The sequence below is a fragment of the Haliotis cracherodii genome, unplaced genomic scaffold, assembly GCF_022045235.1.
Source record: "Haliotis cracherodii isolate W230 unplaced genomic scaffold, xgHalCrac1.p SCAF_3, whole genome shotgun sequence".
Lineage (NCBI taxonomy): Eukaryota > Metazoa > Mollusca > Gastropoda > Lepetellida > Haliotidae > Haliotis > Haliotis cracherodii.
Window position 1 is genome coordinate 32,304,349 of NW_027266286.1, and position 19,361 is coordinate 32,323,709.

General features: G+C 38.8%; 3 protein-coding genes across 3 annotated transcripts; all 3 read right to left on the reverse strand.

The window, feature by feature from the left end:
* Nucleotides 1–3,105: 3,105 nt before the first annotated feature.
* On the reverse strand, nucleotides 3,106–5,049 carry LOC139475876 (C-type lectin mannose-binding isoform-like). The gene is made up of 5 exons (XM_071259087.1): nucleotides 5,001–5,049; nucleotides 4,680–4,771; nucleotides 4,054–4,150; nucleotides 3,606–3,825; nucleotides 3,106–3,136 (listed from the first exon to the last, which is right to left on the reverse strand). The coding sequence occupies exons 1-5, from the start codon at nucleotides 5,047–5,049 to the stop codon at nucleotides 3,106–3,108; spliced, it is 489 nt and encodes a 162-aa protein (XP_071115188.1).
* A 3,387-nt stretch (nucleotides 5,050–8,436) lies between these two features.
* On the reverse strand, nucleotides 8,437–10,409 carry LOC139475832 (perlucin-like protein). Its single transcript, XM_071259032.1, has 5 exons — nucleotides 10,360–10,409; nucleotides 10,164–10,255; nucleotides 9,803–9,899; nucleotides 9,193–9,412; nucleotides 8,437–8,512 (listed from the first exon to the last, which is right to left on the reverse strand). Exons 1-5 carry the CDS (start codon nucleotides 10,406–10,408, stop codon nucleotides 8,482–8,484), a joined length of 489 nt encoding a protein of 162 aa, XP_071115133.1. The 5' UTR covers nucleotide 10,409; the 3' UTR covers nucleotides 8,437–8,481.
* Nucleotides 10,410–13,022: 2,613 nt separating this feature from the next.
* LOC139475113 (C-type lectin mannose-binding isoform-like) lies at nucleotides 13,023–14,998 on the reverse strand. The gene is made up of 5 exons (XM_071258363.1): nucleotides 14,890–14,998; nucleotides 14,414–14,505; nucleotides 14,078–14,174; nucleotides 13,337–13,556; nucleotides 13,023–13,114 (listed from the first exon to the last, which is right to left on the reverse strand). Exons 1-5 carry the CDS (start codon nucleotides 14,939–14,941, stop codon nucleotides 13,090–13,092), a joined length of 486 nt encoding a protein of 161 aa, XP_071114464.1. The 5' UTR covers nucleotides 14,942–14,998; the 3' UTR covers nucleotides 13,023–13,089.
* Between the last annotated feature and the right edge of the window lie 4,363 nt (nucleotides 14,999–19,361).

Here is a 19,361-nt window from a genome sequence, read left to right on the forward strand (position 1 = left end):
AAAGAATATCCAAACTTGAATAAAGACTGCTAGCCATTGGGACAGGAGACTGATCAGCATGTATTAAACATTAGGATCTTTTGTTGAGGTTTTATTCCTCCTATCCCACATACAACATAATGGTAGTATCTAAATATATAGTGAATTATTGCAACGTTAACCTTGGTATAGTACATATGAGTTGACAACTTGTGAGATTGTTCGCTGATGTTTGTTTCAGTTTGAAGAACTTAAAAAAAAGAAAAGTGGATGATTTCATCATGCCAAGTCAAGTCAGGTGTTTTATACAAGATGTTGGCCACTTGTCATATACAATCTTATATACATTAAAAATATTGCATTACTATACAAAGTGGTTAAGAATATCATGTTTTACAAAAGGTTCTCATGTTCATTTGCATACGGCCATATACTAGTATATATTTACCGAAATGTCTCAGTATATTGTTTGTTGTAGACATGCGATATATAATTTTGTAGATATTTGGCTTTGGGTAAAATACATGTGGTCACTTTTCCAATCTTTATATCACACAATTAAGATGTAAATCTAGAAATGGTATTCATCTTCTGTATCACGTCTACAAAATGGGCATTAACGTTGTGATACACCAATAACCAAACAACTGCCTTCGTTTAGTTTTAATCTTTATATACCACATCTAAACCTATTCAACATATTACATAAGGGTAGTTATGAACTGTAAATCTTTGTATTCCTGCATTAGTACACTCATACCACACATAGCACATGCCCTTAGCCTTGTGTAATAGATGCAAACAACGCTAATTTGATTAAGAAATTTGAAACCCCCTCTCAGTTATCCATTTCATAATCACACTACGCTTTCCGAGACATTTGACTTGTCCTTTGCCCGTGTTTCATCACACTATGAACCATTTGATGCCAGGATGACCATATCTGATCTAATACGCGTAAACAACGCAGATCAATTACTGGACAAAATTGGATATGACATGTACCATACTGTGCAATGGACGGAGCCATGTTCATGACATCTCAGGTGACACTGTCAGTTTGTCGACCGCATTCGTGGTGTAGTGGATAGAGCATCAGCCCGGAGAGTGGAAGGTCGAGGGTTCGATCCCCGTTCGCATTATTCCGAAAGACATCATAGATGGTAATTGTTGTTCAGGTGCCTGGTGCTAGGCTATCGCAGTGATCTGACACTATATAATCGGCATCAGTACGAACTAGTACAAGCAAACACACACACGTGCATACACCTCACTATATAAGTGCAAACATTTTGAACGCGACGTTAAACCCCATTTCACCTCAACTCACCAATGAACGTCCTGCACACATGAACACATGAACTTCTGCGTGTGACGTTGACATTAGACTCATATTAATTCGTATTAGTTCTGGAAAATCCACATATCTTCCTCCTATATTACATGCTGTAAACATCGTGCTGGATGCTTTATTCACAACATATTCAATATCCTTTTCATTTTATTGTGACAGGAGGGTATATATTGTGATCTTAAGGCAATGATCTCTGGGCATACCATACTCATCTTCAAGTATTCCAAGCACACGTAATGTACTTGATTACAAAGAGCAATACCATATCTTCTTCCGAAGTTTATCATTAATGACTTCTACCCGAGGCAAGAGTGTCCACTGTGGCAAAGTTTAGTTTCCTCCCTTGCGATTTCAATCACAGAACGTTTAACAAAATCAACATCCGTGTTCCGAAAACATGGTCTCTGCTATGGCCACAACCATTGCCTGTCGAATATTAAAACATTAAGCTAGTATTAAAAAAAAACTATGACAAAAGCATAGGCATGTCACAAAATAAAATCTTAGCTTAGTCACAATAGCTAACTACATCCTGCCATTAACAATCATCAGAAATAGTGTTTAACAATATATCCTACCATATAACACTTTGGACATATGTTATTAGATGCTGATAACACTTTCACGCAATATCTCAGAAATCATTTGTGACAGTCAACAAATAAACCGCAACTGCCACATCCAAGAACAGCAACATTTGACTCATGATAACCCAGGCATTTTGTATACTTTCACAACTGTATAACTGTATAAACCGCTCGATATATTTAATGTCCCACACACTCCACACGTATACAGTAATATTGGTTTAATAGGCGCATCAACTATTTTAAATATAACAGAAATTTTCTTTAACGTGTAGTGTACCTGTTTTACAGAAACTAAAGTTTTAGTAGCTTTATCAACAAGAATATTAATTCCCTCACACCAACACAACCTATTTGTAAACAGCAACCCTTGATAATTATATTACGTCGATATGTTTACATGTTTTTATTCCCAATTATCTATTTTCAGGGCTTGTAAGTTTTCCACGATTCCGAAAACCTAAGATTTCTGTGTTATCTTAATTAACATGTAATCACCAGTTAATGCTTAATTCGTTGGGAACATTTAGATTTCTTTGCAAACCATAATAACAGGAAAACTTGTTTTCCCGTCAATGTTGCCCCATGTACACTCACCCCGCCCCTTTCAATGCACTAGCTTACGTGTATTTGACCTTTTAGGTTTTATATTGGATGGACCAAATGTTTTACTGTCGTTTCAAGAACAAAATAGTAAAGTCAAGCCGAGGAAGATTCTGCTGATCATAAAGCACCTGGGAGACTAAAGCACCTGGGAGACTAAAGCACCCTGGGAGACTAAAGCACCCTGGAAGACTAAAGCACCCTGGGAGACTAAAGCACCTGGGAGACTAAAGCACCTGGGAGACTAAAGCCCCCTGGGAGACTAAAGCACCCTGGTAGACTAAAGCACCTGGGAGACTAAAGCACTTGGGAGACTATACATGTACGACACTTAAGACATTTCAAATCAATGAATAAAAGATATGTTTGAAAAAAAAAAAATTCTATTATTTTTGCCGACTGTACCACAATATATCGTCACGTACACTGTGGAACACAAGGGACACATGGACGAACATGTTGATATTGTTTAAGTCACGTGTCTTCCAATCCATTAAGAGCGAACACATGAAAATATACGAGTTTAATTGCCGTTTTCATGATCATATACACAATGACATGTTGTTTCAATCGAAAGAGTCTTCATCCGACAACAGGTAAAACCCCATTCAAACTGCAAAACAAAACGACAGAGGGAATATATTCCTACAAGATGGATTTAAGATACATATAATGTAAATCTAACTGCAATGGTTGGTGTTTGATCATTTGAGACGATACTACATTTCTAAAATAAGGATTAACCATATATAAACATGAAACTATATGATTAAGTATCAAGCATGATTGGAAATGTTTTTATTAGTTTTATCAGAACCCTCGGTCAATATCTTTCTAAGCTTAAGGGTGTTGCAGTGTTAAAAAGAACATTTTGAAAGCACAACTGCTTGACGAATCTTGCAAATGTCAGTGTCGTAGGGCTATTCAGATTTGCTAAGAGAACAAGAAAACAAAACAAACTGGTAGAAACCACGCGTGAATATGAAGGCCCGTTTAATATAAAGACTTTCTATCATTGTTTTATAGTTCCTGCCCCAGATCCCTAAATAATAATGAGAGAGTTTACAGTGGAGGTTACGTACGGTCTTTCACACAGATAGGAGTACTTTATTTCACAGGCAGCATCGGCAAACGTGTGTTCTTGCCTGCCAAACAACATGACACAATCTTCTTGTAAATCTGCTGGTTGGTTTGGCTCGTGTTTACCCCAGGGGAGGAAAGTGGCAGTTTGTCGGGTTGATTCCCACACAAACACTCCTTCTTCTCGCACATCAGAGAGTCCGATCCACACGTTGTCAGTCTCTGGTAACAAAGGGCGTATACTTTCCAATGTATGGTGTATTATTTACAAATAGCACACATATGGATTTACAGTAACTACAATACTTCATTCAAACCACACACACACACACACACACACACACACACACACACACACACACACACACACACACACACACACACACACACACACACACACACACACACAAACTGGTAGAATTCATTTGTGGTCAGTGTTATAATACTTACTAAGAACATTGGATTCTGCTATCAATTCCTGTAGATGGCCATTTTCAACTTTGGTCTCAATTGAAGCCAGATACGCATCATGTTGTTCGCACGCAAACTGAAGACAATAACATCAGTCAGGTCAACAGAATAATTATGACATGTTGTAAGTGACATATGGACGAAACAATTGACATGTTGGATGAACAGCAGCCATCACATGAATTTCAATACATTTTGATACCACTGGGGATAAATATGCAGTTACCGTTACATCCACCATCATCTCCCCGTTACATTACAGTGACTGAGAGACCCGTGAAGGTCTTCAGCAACCCATGCTTGTCATAATAGGTGATTAACGGGATCGGATGGTCAGGCTCGCTGACCTGGTTGATGCATGTCACCGTATCCAAATTGCGTCGATATAAGCTCATGATGTAAATCGCTGGATTGTCTGGTCCAGACTCGAATATATTAAGAATGCCGTCATATAGCTGGCATATTGCTGCGTGCGGCGTTAAACAAAGAAACAAACAATGAAACGATTGTTTTGGAAAACGACAAAATGTTGATTCTTAAAACAATATGCTGTCAGTTTTTAATTACATCGATCAACCGCTTCAAATGGGTGGGAGGAAACTTACCACTGCCTCTGGCCATGACTGAGGACTTTGTCTGAACAGCCGATAGCAAGATTTGTCAAATCTAATCCAACCATTTGGACATTCGCCTGATACTGTTAAACATAAGCCAATGTTTAAAACGACATCATAATACACGTCGCTGCCAGTGTTGCTTATATTTTAGGAAAGGTATTGCAATGTTAAGTAAGATTGTGTTTTTTCCTGCTCGTTATTACAACAGTTAATAGTAAAAATAGTATCACCCGGAATTTGAACATGTATCTTCTAAATGATGTGCACAGTCACGCTTTTCGATGTCATGCATACTCAAAGATAACCTACCTGTGGTAAGTGAGATAATCACAGTCAGGAATAACGTTAGGGCAATCATATTCACAACTGCCCTTTTCGTTGGCATATTAAACCCAATGAAGATGCAATCCAATTTATATGAATAGGCCAGGTCTCTACCATCCACGTGACCAAATATCTCTCGTCGCCTCCTGTTACTGAGAGTACAATTCCCAGGTTCGATGACTTACTTATACCCCTAATGAGTTTACGAGGTTGTTATGATTTGTAATATGACCTTTAAACATGTTTTCGTAACGTATATGTAGTAATTAGGCCATCCCAGTGAAGGACAATTTTAATAAATCATAACGATGAAATGTTGAACCTGTTTTTGTGGGATTTAGCCGGAGCCAGATTCGGGACATTTTCAGTCCCAGTACACTCCATTCGCGACCCTCAAACGTCACTTTGTGTGCGCTCGCTTAAACCTTATTATGTACATCCATGAAGCAATTAATGAGTGTCCTCATTAAACAGAAGCAGTAATTATAGCGTCAAGACGTAGACTGGAAATGGGCAGCAAATCATGAAGTGCCCCTCTAAGATTGCAAACACGTATGGCAGTGAAATAAAACCTCCATGTTCATTACACAAACCACACTCAAGAAGGCCAAGGGCAAGGTAACCCATATAACATTCCACCATCTTTAAGCTCACGATAAAATTCTCTCCCAAGTGATGCAGCTGGGTTCTGACTAATCATGCATTGACATCATTTGGGACCTGTTGCATTAACACAATACGCGAGACACAAAAAGCCAGTGCTGTCATATAGAAGTGACAGTTCACGATCTTGCCATGTGACGATACCATGGTGTCTTTCTCTGGACTGCCCCGCTGATAAAGCAGTGCCACCTTCGCAAAGGTTGAAGTCCTTCAGTCAAAGGTTTCAGAGGTCGATAGGTGACCGTCATACGTATCAGATTTGCGTATTATCTCGATATGCTTACAAAATTAGACACTTAGAGTTCCGCCCTTGATGAAATTACCTTCTAACCCGACCTTTCAGACGTCTGTTGATGTCAGCATAATTACTGCATATATACAAAACCCTTTATTATGGCACTGTGTACATGCAGGCATAAAATGTCGGAGTATCTTGCTTTATATTTTAATATTTTAATGTCCACTTTCTGTTATGTCAATGCATAGAAACGTGTGAACTAGAGTCATTTTATAATTTTCAGATTGACGAATCATGGATTATTTTCACCCGGCTGCTTTGTTCCTATAACACGCTGTGTCTATGTGGCGGGTATATTTCTTTGGTTAAGTAAATGTTCTAAGATTTTCCAATATGTGACCTGACATAATTCACACACACGTACATGTTCATGATTAGTACAACTCTTTTTCAGGTCATGACATATTTTTGTTCAGGAGACAAGCCAAATGTTTTATTTATTATATATTTTCATAGTGGTGTTAGTCTCAAAACCACAGTGTCAAATATCAGCGTAGAAGACTGAAAGGAGTTCAGAGAAGTTTTACCGGTGTGTAATACTGACTCACATATGATATATTTGATCACGTAATACACAACAGGTATCTGTAATAGCATACACACTTTACTGGTGCACGGATGGTGATCTTTCACTAACACTCGGGAGAATAGCGATCACAACTGTTTGTTAAGTCTTTGAACGGCTTTTAGAAGTGATACTCAAAAGGAAGAGAATATATTGATGTCGACTTCTTCAATATGAGGAACACAACATTTCGGCTATATACTTACTCCTTCATCAGGTGAATCAATGATATGAGGCAGAGAACATATATGTGTACCTGTAAGACCAAAAAAGGTAATAAGGTAACAAAAGTGGAAACTTAACAGCAGAAGCAAACAGACAATTGTCGCTGAAAAGTGATTAGCAATGGACAAATGGACGCCATCACTTAACTTATCACTCATTGGTAATAGGTAATTATCTATAAACTGTTTGTTGTTTTACGCAGCAGTCATTCATATTTCAGCTGTATCACAACAGCCTGTAAATAAACGATGACACGCAATGAGCCAAGTCACCGAGACTGACGTAAGTGAGAAACAAACCGGTTTCGGTGCACTGCGTCGATCCATTTCAATATATATGCAAACCGATTACAGTTGCGATAATTACTTCCAAGGAACAGAACTATGAGTATGTATGTATTGTAGGAATGTGTTATATTTCTGACGAGTCAGCACGAAGGAACATTCTTACAGAAACCGCAAATGCATGGTTTCGTAATGACAGTAAAAGTCATAGACAAATGGAAGGCTGTCGAGGTCAAGATAAATGTAAACTGCCACGCAGACATACTGTGTTTATCCTTAGAAAAGAGTGCAATCCGTTTAGGTCCGTATTCGCCCTTACACTAAATACACTCTTGAAACGGAACGTATAATGTCCCAAATTGCCCGAGATCTTCTGAGTACCTTAATTGCACTACGTAATAGACTCAAATCTGTTCCTGGTATCAACTGAGAATTACGTACAATTACGGGAAGGCAAATTTAAATCTACCGTTAAATCCGGCTCTATGCTGCCGGCCTGTCAAGGGTTTGACCCTCCTAGCTTACCAGAGGCGACAAAGATTGGGGTTGCTAGGCACCACAAGGGACGGGCTGTGCGCCAACGGCGGTACATCATTTTACAGTAGAATCAAGGTTTTGTTTCCGATGCAAAGATGGCAGAAAATGTTGTTGGCGACCAAGCGGCGAACTGTATGCCGGGACAATAATTCCTGATCTTGATCGGATTTAAGGGGGTAGAGTCATGGTTATAGGGCGGCATCACACATGACAGGCGAACGTATGCGGTTACTGAGAATGAACATTTGACTGGCCGGCGATATGTTGAAAGTTTTCGTCCTGTCGTTGTTCCATTCGCTGGAATTATCGGCAGAAATTTTGAACTGCAGGATGGCAATGTCTTTTCACATCGTTCTCAGGTCGTCATCGATTATCTCCGACGATAAGGCACCCGGACATTGGACTGGCCCACTGAGATGTCCTCAAATAAAGCTTCTTTGGGGACTCAGCCACGTGGCCCAGGTTGGGGTAGCTACTCAGGCGGAATGGCGGGCAATACCAAGGGCAACCATACGCAAGTTAATCACAGTGTGCCATCGAGGTGTCATGCATGTATCGCCCAACATGGTGGACACACCCGGTAAAGATCTACACGCTCGAAACTAACATTTCACAGACATTTATCGGCAGGATATAGTCACTCTAATTTCATCAGTTCCCTTATTTTATACCCGTAGCATTTGCTATTGGTTACTTGTGTATGATCATTGCTCACTATAAGTGCTTCATTTTCGCACCTTATGTGTTAATAGGACAGAATAATGTAACATATATACATATAAATATTATATCACCGTAAGATACCTGATCCAGTTGGAAATGATTATGATCAAATATGTTTATTAACCTTCTGTATTTACATAACGAAATGATGTTTCGATTTTGAGGATATTTTCACCCGATGACTGGTAGATTTTCATTCAATCTGAAAAAACAAACAAATTAAACGAGAGCATTATAACTTATAAAAAAATATCTCAGCCTTTAAGGATTTGTCTGTGTTAAGTTATAAATTTCGTATTGCAAATAAATCATCACACTAATGAAGTACAGTAAGGATCTTATGAATTTAGTTTTCTGTATTCGTTCAATGCGAAGTTCTAGCACCTGCCCCGAAAAACCGCATTGCAAAAATAAAGAAATGTCAACTTTGTCTTCACTGACTCTGCAACGTTGAAAATGACGCAGTAAATGTCTCTGTGTGAATATAACATTCAATACATACATGATTAACTAATGTACAACTGATGCCTCAGTGGAACAAAAGTACACCGGAAAAACTGTTTGATGTTCTCGATAGGTTATCGGTTATACTTATGATATTACATGTTTACATGTTTTCACATAATTTTACTAGCAGGGTTGAAAACATCTTCCCGAGGCAAGGGAGTTAACTCACTGTAAAAGTCCACTTTCCACCCTTGCCACCCTTGTCAAGATGTAACTCCGGAATTCAAGCCTAGTTCGGTAAGGTTGGAAATTGGACTTTTATAGTACCTTAACACCCTTGCCTCAGGAAGATGAGTTGAAAACGAATGTGATAGTTTTACTCTTGATATCATCAACGATGATATGCAATAAGCAAAAAGCGTATAAATTACGTACGGTCTTTCACACAGATAGTGATATTTCAGTGAACATTCAGCGTCGGCATACTTGTGTGCTCCCTTGCCATACAACTTGACACAGTCCTCTTGTCTCGTCTGCGGTTGGTTAGGCTCACCATGAGCCCAGTCAAGGAAAGTGGCATTTTCTCGGGTGGACTCCCACACAAACACACCCTCATGCCTCACGTCAGCAAGTCCGATCCACACGTCTTCAGTGGCTTGAAACAACGGAGGTGTAGCATTAAAAGTTTGAATTATATCATTCATCAATGTATCTTTGTTGCCATACACGACTGTGATCTAAGTTTGTACGTAAGCCAGATAATAATGATGAGGAAACGTATGAAGACATACACATACATTTTCCTTGTGTTTCGTTTGATAGTTAATGAAGAACTACTAAGTTAGGAAGTCAAGCACACGAAGCTACACTAGCGTACATAATTAGTAAATCCATTAGAAGAAAGTACATGTACATTTACAGGAAATTAAATTAAAGGTCGAAAATTGTACATTGCGCATTCCAATTTATACACTTAAAGCTGTAATAGAGAAGTGGAGCTCAAACATAAATATCGGTGAAACTTTGTCTTGTTTTAGATACTTACTTAAAACATTAAATTCGGTGATCAGTTCTTGCAGATAGCCATTTTCACGTTTTGTCTCAATAGACGCAAGATATCCTCCTTGTTCTTCGCACATAAACTAAAAACGGAAGAGTGACCATGGAACAGACTGAGCACTGGTAGAGAGGGTGACAGCTTAATCATGAAAACATGTACTTCGACATTGTAAGTCATGATTATAAGGAAGCGCCTACTCTTGGTTGTAAAGCATACGTTAATGTCATATGCAATAACATTTAGTGGCGTGGACACTACACATTTACTGAGGAAGGTGACGAATTAATACACAAGTATAGGTCAGAAGTATATTCAATTAACATATGTACTTATGTCATGTACGTACCACAGCCTCTGGCCATGCTTGAGGGTGTTTTCGGAACAGTCGGTAGCAGGAGTTGTCATACCTCACCCAACCATTTGGACATTCGCCAGATACTGTTGGACAATATTACATTAAATATATAAAGATCAAATAAAGATAAATGCTTCACTACGACACAAATAATACAGTTCCATGCACATTTGCCAGTGTAACCTACCTGTTACAGATATTATAATCACACAAAGTGCTGAAACAAGGACACTCATATCTGCTCTTCCGTTGGAATAATGTCCCCAACAACGATATAATCAGATTTATGTGAATGAGCCGGGCCTATATTTTCACGTGACCGACTATCTCGCCGCCTGTTTCCAGAGGTACATTTCCCAAAAAGATTCCGATTGATTTATTCCACCGTTTTGCATAAGCTACTGGACTGGCATCTACATCAATAAATTTTATTTATAGTTCACCAGAGTAAAGTATTCATAGTCTTAACTTAAACATTGGCCTTTTTTGAATAATTGTGATGTTAAATTGATTATAAATTATAATAATTGGCTTCTTCCAGAATTATATCTCCGGCTACCAACTTTAAGACTCATGCAGTAAGAGATAGTAACACCCTTAAGGCACTACTATCACCATATCTCTAACCTGGAAAGGGTTGTTGAGTGACAATTAATAGGCCAAAACCATATGTATATTTTCAGACTCAATCATATCTCGTAGGAAAGAAAAAAAGACATCGCACGAGGTGTATGATACCTCATGTTCGTGAAACTAGCTGTATCGCATGGTGTGAAACTAGTGAACATGCTCTTTCCTAGCTGTATCGCATGGTCTGAAACTAGTGAACATGCTCTTTCCTAGCTGTATCGCATGGTGTGAAACTAGTGAATATGCTCTTTCCTAGCTGTATCGCATGGTGTGAAACTAGTGAACATGCTCTTTCCTAGCTGTATCGCATGGTGTGGAGGTCGATGAGTTTGATGACGTTGTACATTTAACCTAATTGCAACTACATATATTTGTATAAAGCATTTAGATGCATTAGAGTCAAATATTTGTTTTAAAAAACACCTGCGGGAACATCATCTTAATATGTAGGGAGGGTGGTGGTGTATTTTGAGAAAAATCTATTTTTGCCCCAGCTATATCCAACAAACTATTTATTTACTGATCATGAACACCATCAAACATTCTATTCATTTTCACGATGAACATAAAATGTTTTGTGACCTGGTTGAGGGCGTGATGTATTTCACCCCTCACCCCTGACCTATATTGGTGGTACATATCAAGGCCATCACATGTGTACCAGCCTCTAGATGGAATAATCACACTTCCATCAAAGTGACTGCATGCCATTGCTAAAACATCTGGTGCCTTTTCAAATTGGACCCGAGGCGCACAAACTGTCCTCAGTCCTTAACATCGTTCATTGGCGTGTTGTTTTCTGAACGTACAGTGCTTTGATACATCCTTTACCAGGTATGAAGCAATTTCGGAAGTGTATACGCAGTATGTCCATCTCCGCCTCTATTCGGTTGGTCATTTGAATGGGTCGTCGGTAGCACTGTCCAACTTATCTTTGCAATGACTACTCTGTCCCGATAGACACAACTAGACACAACAAATAGGTTTGAAATATTCTTGAAGAAACAAATCAGCAAGAAAGGGATCACAGTTGGTGCCAATGGGGATGCCTGCTTCTAGCCAAAAAGTCTTGTACCCAGCAAGCGTCATGGGGTTATAACGATCATCACAATATTCATCGTTGCGTCCACTTACGAACTTGAACTTCGTGTTGTACCAAGTTTACAGTTGTTAGATATGTCGTCTCAACCGATGCAATCTCGTGTAGTGAACCGTTCGTGCTCCGCGAGTGAACAGACGGTGATGGTGATTACAACCAGTTCCATTGAAGATACACCATCTGCTGACTCGGGGGAGTCGATCATCTCGCGAGCCCCCCTCACCTACGCTGAACCGAGTTTGAAGATTGATTTTTGCGTAGATTAAATATATATGGTCGAAATATAAAATCAACTCCGAATGTTGTAATCACATGCCCTCCTTATACGAACAAGGTCTTCTTTCAATGTTGTCCCCGTCATATACTGTTTTGTTACAACGAGTGTATTCAGAAACGTATCTCGCGAGTTTGATAGGTCTGAAATACACTCGTAATAAAACGGTATCCAAAGGAGACGACCAGCTTGTCTCATTCACCCGTTTGGCTATTGGCTTGACCATTGATCGTGATGTAAAGGGGTTATGATGACGATGAGTGTTGTTCGTATTGTAGATAAGTCGCAACTCCTAGTGATGACAAGAATAAGGGAACTAAACATTGAAGGGTTACATTTCATTTTGTGTTCAGTTGCAACATTGCGTTCTAAATTTAATTCACCAAATGTAATATTTGTCAGAATCTTTCTATTTCTTTAGTACACACGCCTTACGTTTTAAGTCCTTGTATGTTGTTTTTGCTCGTTGATCTTCCAATATTTACTCAATCGTGGATATAAAATAGTTTATTGATCTGGTTATATACAATGCACTTGTCCGAGTCCATACAGATTTCATGGACATATTGAGAAATGTTTTTCACAGGCTCAAGGATAGGTTTTTATTCCATAAACTGTTTTTTGTGTTTTTATTCAATCACGTGTATGGAGTGGGATTATTTACGCTTTAAGTGTAATTTCATGCACACATGAGAGTTGGAGGATAAACGTGTATGAACATACATGCCCCAAATGTTTCACTATATAAGTGTCCAATGCAATAAACTTAGACATATCAATTGTGTGGTACGGAGTTTCTCCCGCAACTAGACAAGTAAAACAACATGTTGGTGTCAGTCAAAGTTTATTTCCTGAACGACTTGTAACAATGCATGATATTATACACGGGTGTCGCTGGTGACGGAATTCAAACATTATCCCGACACACTTGCTTGTAATCTGAAACGTAAAGTGAACATGAGTGATATTGAGACGAATATCATAATTGTAATTTCATAATATAAACTTTAATTCAGTACTTGTTGAAATGGTTTTTTTTGGGTTTTGGACCTAATCCCTTAAGTTTTATTCATTCACTAATCTCATATTTCAGGTAATCAGGAGCTCTTACACTTGCCTTGTACCGCATGGTACGTTCTTACTAATGATGATGATACGTACGGTCTTTCACACAGGTAGTAGTACTTAATTTCACATCTATCATCGGCCCATGTATGTCCGCGTTTCCCGTACAGAATGACACAGTCTTGTTGAGTTGTTCCTGTTTGGTTAGGTTCAGTTCGCCCCCAGTTGAAGAACGTGGCGTTCTTCCTGTCAACCTCCCAAACCCACACATTCTCCTCTCGGACATCTGACAGGCCGATCCACACGTTGTCGGTATCTATAGGGTATTCAAACATAATGACTCTGATTTTAAACAGACGTAAGAATCCAAATTATGAAGTAATGAATTGTCTATATTACATTCAAACATACTGAATCCGTGTTTAAAAAGAAGTAAGAATCCAAATTATGAAATAATGAATTGTCTATATTACATTCAAACATACTGAATCCGAGTTTAAAAAGACGTAAAAATCCACATTATGAAGTAATGAATTGTCTATATTACATTCAAACATACTGAATCCGTGTTTAAAAAGAAGTAAGAATCCAAATTATGAAATAATGAATTGTCTATATTACATTCAAACATACTGAATCCGAGTTTAAAAAGACGTAAAAATCCAAATTATGAAGTTTTAGTAAAAAATACATATCTAAATGTTCCGATGGCAGCTTTTGAGAAAAATACACTTGATTGTTTCTCTCCGTTGAAGCCCTGCATATGGAGGACATGTAAATAAGCTACTTGCAACTGTCAGATAGTTAGATATACAAGTAACGATGGACTAACTCTACCTGCGAGGTTCAGCTCCGCAACCAGTGCATGGACGTTTGTGCTTTCACGCTGTGTCTCTATTGACGCCAGATAAGCGTCCTCTTTTTCACATGCAAACTTTCGTGCAACAGAAATAAATGTTTGTACATGGAATGGCGTGTGCATTTCATTAATGTATGGATTTATAATTATAAAACCGCAAACAATGATATATAAATTGCAATTTTATGTATACAGTTTGTCTTTGTCCACATGATTGTACGAGCCATAAATGAGACTTCACTTTAAATGCAAAATCATAATACACACTTCAACAGATGCACATTGTATTTCAGGCTGATAATGGTTGTACATACCACTGCTTCCGGCCAAATCTTTTTGGAATCTCTAAAGAGTCTGTAGCAAGAGTCATCATACCGTGTCCAGCCATTGATACACTCGGACCAAACTGATGTGTTGAATTAAGCATGATGGGACATACTTGCATTTAATGCACACATCAGCGGCAAATCAAGCTATTGAAAGTTAGCACAGAGTCACATAAAGATGTGTTGATGCAAACCAATACACAGAATTTGAAGATTAGTTTTGTTTTATTGAATTAATGTTTTTTTTCAGAATTTGTATGTAAATGTTAGCAAGATTATCAAACTGGGAGGATACATTAATCTTATAACTTTCAGACCTTTAACATATTTTGCGAGCCTCATATCGACGTTAAAGGAATTAAGGTGTTCCATATGTGTGCAGCGTAACACAATATCTGCGATTACATTTGTAACGTTTCCTTTGTTTATATTACCTTATTGTGAATTAGCTACATACAACTTACCAGGTCCTATAACGACTGAAACACAGATGAATGATAACACAATGGACGCCATAGCTGCCTGACACACAGAGGTGACACCTGGGGGTTGTGAGAACACAGGTGGTGCGGTCATTACCTGATCAGGTGGTCATGTGACTGTATTGCAAATGCTCTTGGAATTTCTCTCTCAACCAACACAGGCGAGGGGAAAATGATTAGTTTATACACGTTTTATTTTACAATTGAGCTTATTGGGAGTTGACACGTTAATAATGGAAGAAAGCAGTGACATCGTGAAATGGATTAACATGGCTCCTTCCAAACTTTTTCTTTTGACACAAATCTCTTCTGAAGAAAAAATGGGGGTAAGACATTGAAGCAAGAAGTAGGCATCCACGTGGGCACCACTTGTGTTCCCCTTTTTGAAGTCTTGAAGTCTACTGTCATTATACTGTCTGAGTGTACGTGGAGTTAAAATCCTACCATTTCGGTACAGCCTTTAGCAACCAAAGCGTGTCCAGCTGGACTATGACGTAGTAAAGGGCACTGATACGTTAACCAGACAGATTTTATATCAGAATTTTAAAAATATTACTTAGAGAGGTGGGATTAAACGTTTTAAAACGTTTATTATGTCGTACGACGATGACAGTGATCGTCATGCTGGTTCAATCACTGGTTCGTCTGCTACAGTTTCGAATATTCACACGCTATCGCGGTATAGCTGTGATATTGTTGCGACACAGACAAAACTCATTACTACCTACTCAAAGGATTATTCGATCCAAAAGCAGCAGTTTTTGGCAACTAAATTTGTTTATGACACATGAATCTAAGTACGTAAGTACCTATACCCAAACCAAGGCGATTACTAAGCCTTCTGCGTCAGATGTCATGTTTTGTGAATAAGATTAAATGGAAGATTGACCCTGATATATTTAGACTCACCGATTAGCTTTGATAAAACTACCCGTGCTCTGAAATTCTCACGAACGTCTTAATCAGTAGGTTGTCCCTGTGTCAGTTGATAGTATGGTATTCCTTGTCATACCATTGCAGGCATTGCACGGTAATAGTGTGAAGCCACAGCTGATATCATGTAAACACCAATATCGCTCACAACAAGATACCTACACTTTTCGCCTATCTACTTTACTAGAATCACAACTTGAATAACCATTTTGATCATTAATTGTTCTGTTAAGGGTTGAGGACAGAAGTTAGTAAATAACTAATTAGTGCATAACTAGCTGTTTATAAGAAATGAGTGGAATCATTAGTGTATCTGTGTACACGTGTGCTTGCGTACGTGCGTGCAATTCAGCAATTTTATAACCCTATTTTATTTATGTCTTTGATTTGCCTCAAAGAACGCAAACGTTTCTGACATACATGTAGGTATCAAACTATGAAACAATCACAGCGTAGCACTAATGGCTGTGATTGCATTTGTACACTCACATGCATGACAAACATTACATGTTTGTAGCGTAAATATTGTCAATATGAAACCTGTGACATGATTTTTCAATAACGTGTTTAAACAAAACGGAGAATGGTCTCACAATGTACAGGGTTAAAGCATCTCTTGATATATATCTTTAAGTGGATATCTGTCTTCGTATTGACATTTGAATTTCATAAGCTGTGCGGAATTGTAAAGATGCTATGCCTTTCTGTATTGTCATAGCCGCGTGTTATTGAATATATTTTCATTGTAATCTTCGGAATAACATCTGGAAGAAATAAAGAATCTCTCTCGCCATGGATGAAATGTTATATACTAGCACAGAGAACAGAGCAAATGTATTCGTTAAACTGCGTTAACATTTAATCAAAGTGGGCTATATGAGTTTGCCTCATCGGGAATCGGCATACTAATGATGACTGTTGGTGTCATATTTTGCAAAACACAGAAATCCAGTTACTGCACTTCAGTTTAAAACAAACGGTCGTGATAAAGAAGACGTGTATTGGACTGTACCCTCTGTCAATTCAGTCTGGCAGCTTGAGCCTCCATCACCAGGAAGCTCTGGGTATAATTTGGGGAAGCTTCGGTGGAGCAGCCGACGTCCTTGTGTCAGGGGAAATCTGACTTCCCAGGAGGGCATCAAACCTGGGTGTTATCCTGTTCTCAGACACGCGAACTGGGGGGATGTTTGCAATCTCACGAAGGGGAGGTAATTCCGACCTCCGTTGTGGAACAACCATTGCGTCGAAGTTCACATGATTGACAGGACCAGCAGTTTTAGAAGCATCATGCTGTGCTTCATCTCTGGATATCTGAGAAGGATCTCGGGTTCGGGTGGCCCATGTTGTGCTTGTGGTTCTGTCTGAGCAGAAACACACAATAGTCCGAAATACTGCAGGTTGGTTTGGGTTCTGACGTATCTCTGACGAACCACAGGGACGTTGCTCCTTTAAGAAATACAAACTGCAATGTAAAAATTGTATACAGTATAACAAAAATGTTTATTCCGTTGGTATTCACAGACGAATCTCACAAGAAAAGGAACAGGTATCACATTTCAAACAACAACAAAATAAACAGCGACGTTTTCTGATACAAATCAAGCATCAGTGTTATTTCAGGAAACGCAAATGTCTGGAGAGCGTTCGTGAGGCTATGGCATCACTGATTTCAGTGTTTGATAAATTGTTATATAAGTGAATATGATCTTGTCAAATGTTTCCTTTTTTAAGAAATACTACAAGATCGACTTCGCATGGTAGCATGGGATTAACCTGACGAGCAAGCTATTAATCACTGGACTTTGTCACTGTACGTGAATATAGATTTCGATCAACAAATATGTGCCGTAGATGAAGGCCATTCTTTGTCGAACAAGAGTTAGTCAGGACAAAGGACACTGAATGTAACTCATCATAGCTGTCAACACATCTGTGAAGGTTCTAAGTTACCTTCGTCAGCTTTTTCTTTTTGACGCAGTAGAGAACAACCAAGAAGATTATCCCAAGGAAGCAAATTCCCACAACAGCAATCACAGCAATCGTGTCGGGCTGCATACTTGAGTCTTAAGTACAAAAGCTTCATGCATATGTGTACTAAATAGCTTCATAGTTACACAGGAGGCTTACCTAGATTGTGTGTGATCACTGCTGGAATAGGGAGATGCTTTCAACACATTCATTTATACATCTGTCTAGCGATAACTGTCCTCAATGACGTGCAACGCCCGTTACAAACTGTTGTGAATAAATAATGGTCCAACGTTCTTCATTCTCTGAACTTGTCTCTGCCCAAATGTCATCGAAATAGAATCAAAACATAATTTTTGTTATATTTTGTGCAACGTTTAAACATCTTGACGACAAATTCACCAGCAACCCGTTTCTAGGCTAACTAACAAGGGCTATGTACATAAGCCAGCGAAGCAACTCGTGGCGTAATAGCTGCACTAAAATGAAATTAACCGATTATCAAAATTATATATGTTTTGTCTGCACAAACTACACATTAAAGAGTAAATACCTCTTTGAGTGTTTCTTGATGCATAAGCTGATGCTGAGGGCATCAGTGACCTAGATATCAACATGTAACCCGTTGTTGTTGGAGTTGCCTGCGTTGTCGTGGTTGGACACGCATACGGTCTGCGGTAGCGATGCAGCCGATGCACCACAGGACACTTCGACGTCAACTCCGGGGCTTGTAGCTGTTGGATAACGTAGGTTGGATGAGCTGAACATTGAACAGTATTCCAGTTACATCACGGCGTGTCACCTTGGTGTGAGAGGAAAGCCCATAGCGATGCAGGACTCTGACGTTTACAAATTTTGTGAAACCCGTGAGCACGGGTATGCTGCTGATAAACCTAGAAACATAATCGGGACAAATCGGGGTTCGAACCCACGATCAAAGGTTTCGGGCGTGCCCAAGGGACGCAACTCCTGCACAACGAATTGCTGTGCCTTAGACGACCGGGACATCCGTGCTCCCACCAATATAATTAACTGTAAGAATGAGGGCATATGGTTACGTACCAGTGTTGACATCGTTCTTCCAATTCATAGCATTGTGGTATAACGTATTAATCCTGACAGAATACAAAGTTAGTATATATGCTTTTACTCAAATTATGAATTGTGTTTAGAAATATATGTAGGACTTACATGGTAAATGTAGCAGCTTATGCAGGACATAGCTTAATTGTGTGTGTACATGCCTGTCCAATATGAAACAGTGAGTGAGTGAGTGAGTTAAAATTTACAGTCACATCGGCAGTATTTCAGCCATATCGTGACAATATGAAACAACCGTGGACTAACATCAGTTTAAGAACGGAAAATGCAAACGCCCATATATGCTCACAGTTAAGCTGACTCAAGAAATGACCTCCTCGTACATGTAAGTTGTTAATAAAAGTTAATTTAAGAAAGCTTCCCTTGGATGAAAATATGGATTTGACAACAAAGTCGTTATTGAAAGTACAATCAATGACTTTTGTTGCATTCCCATCCTCCAGAAGAGATAT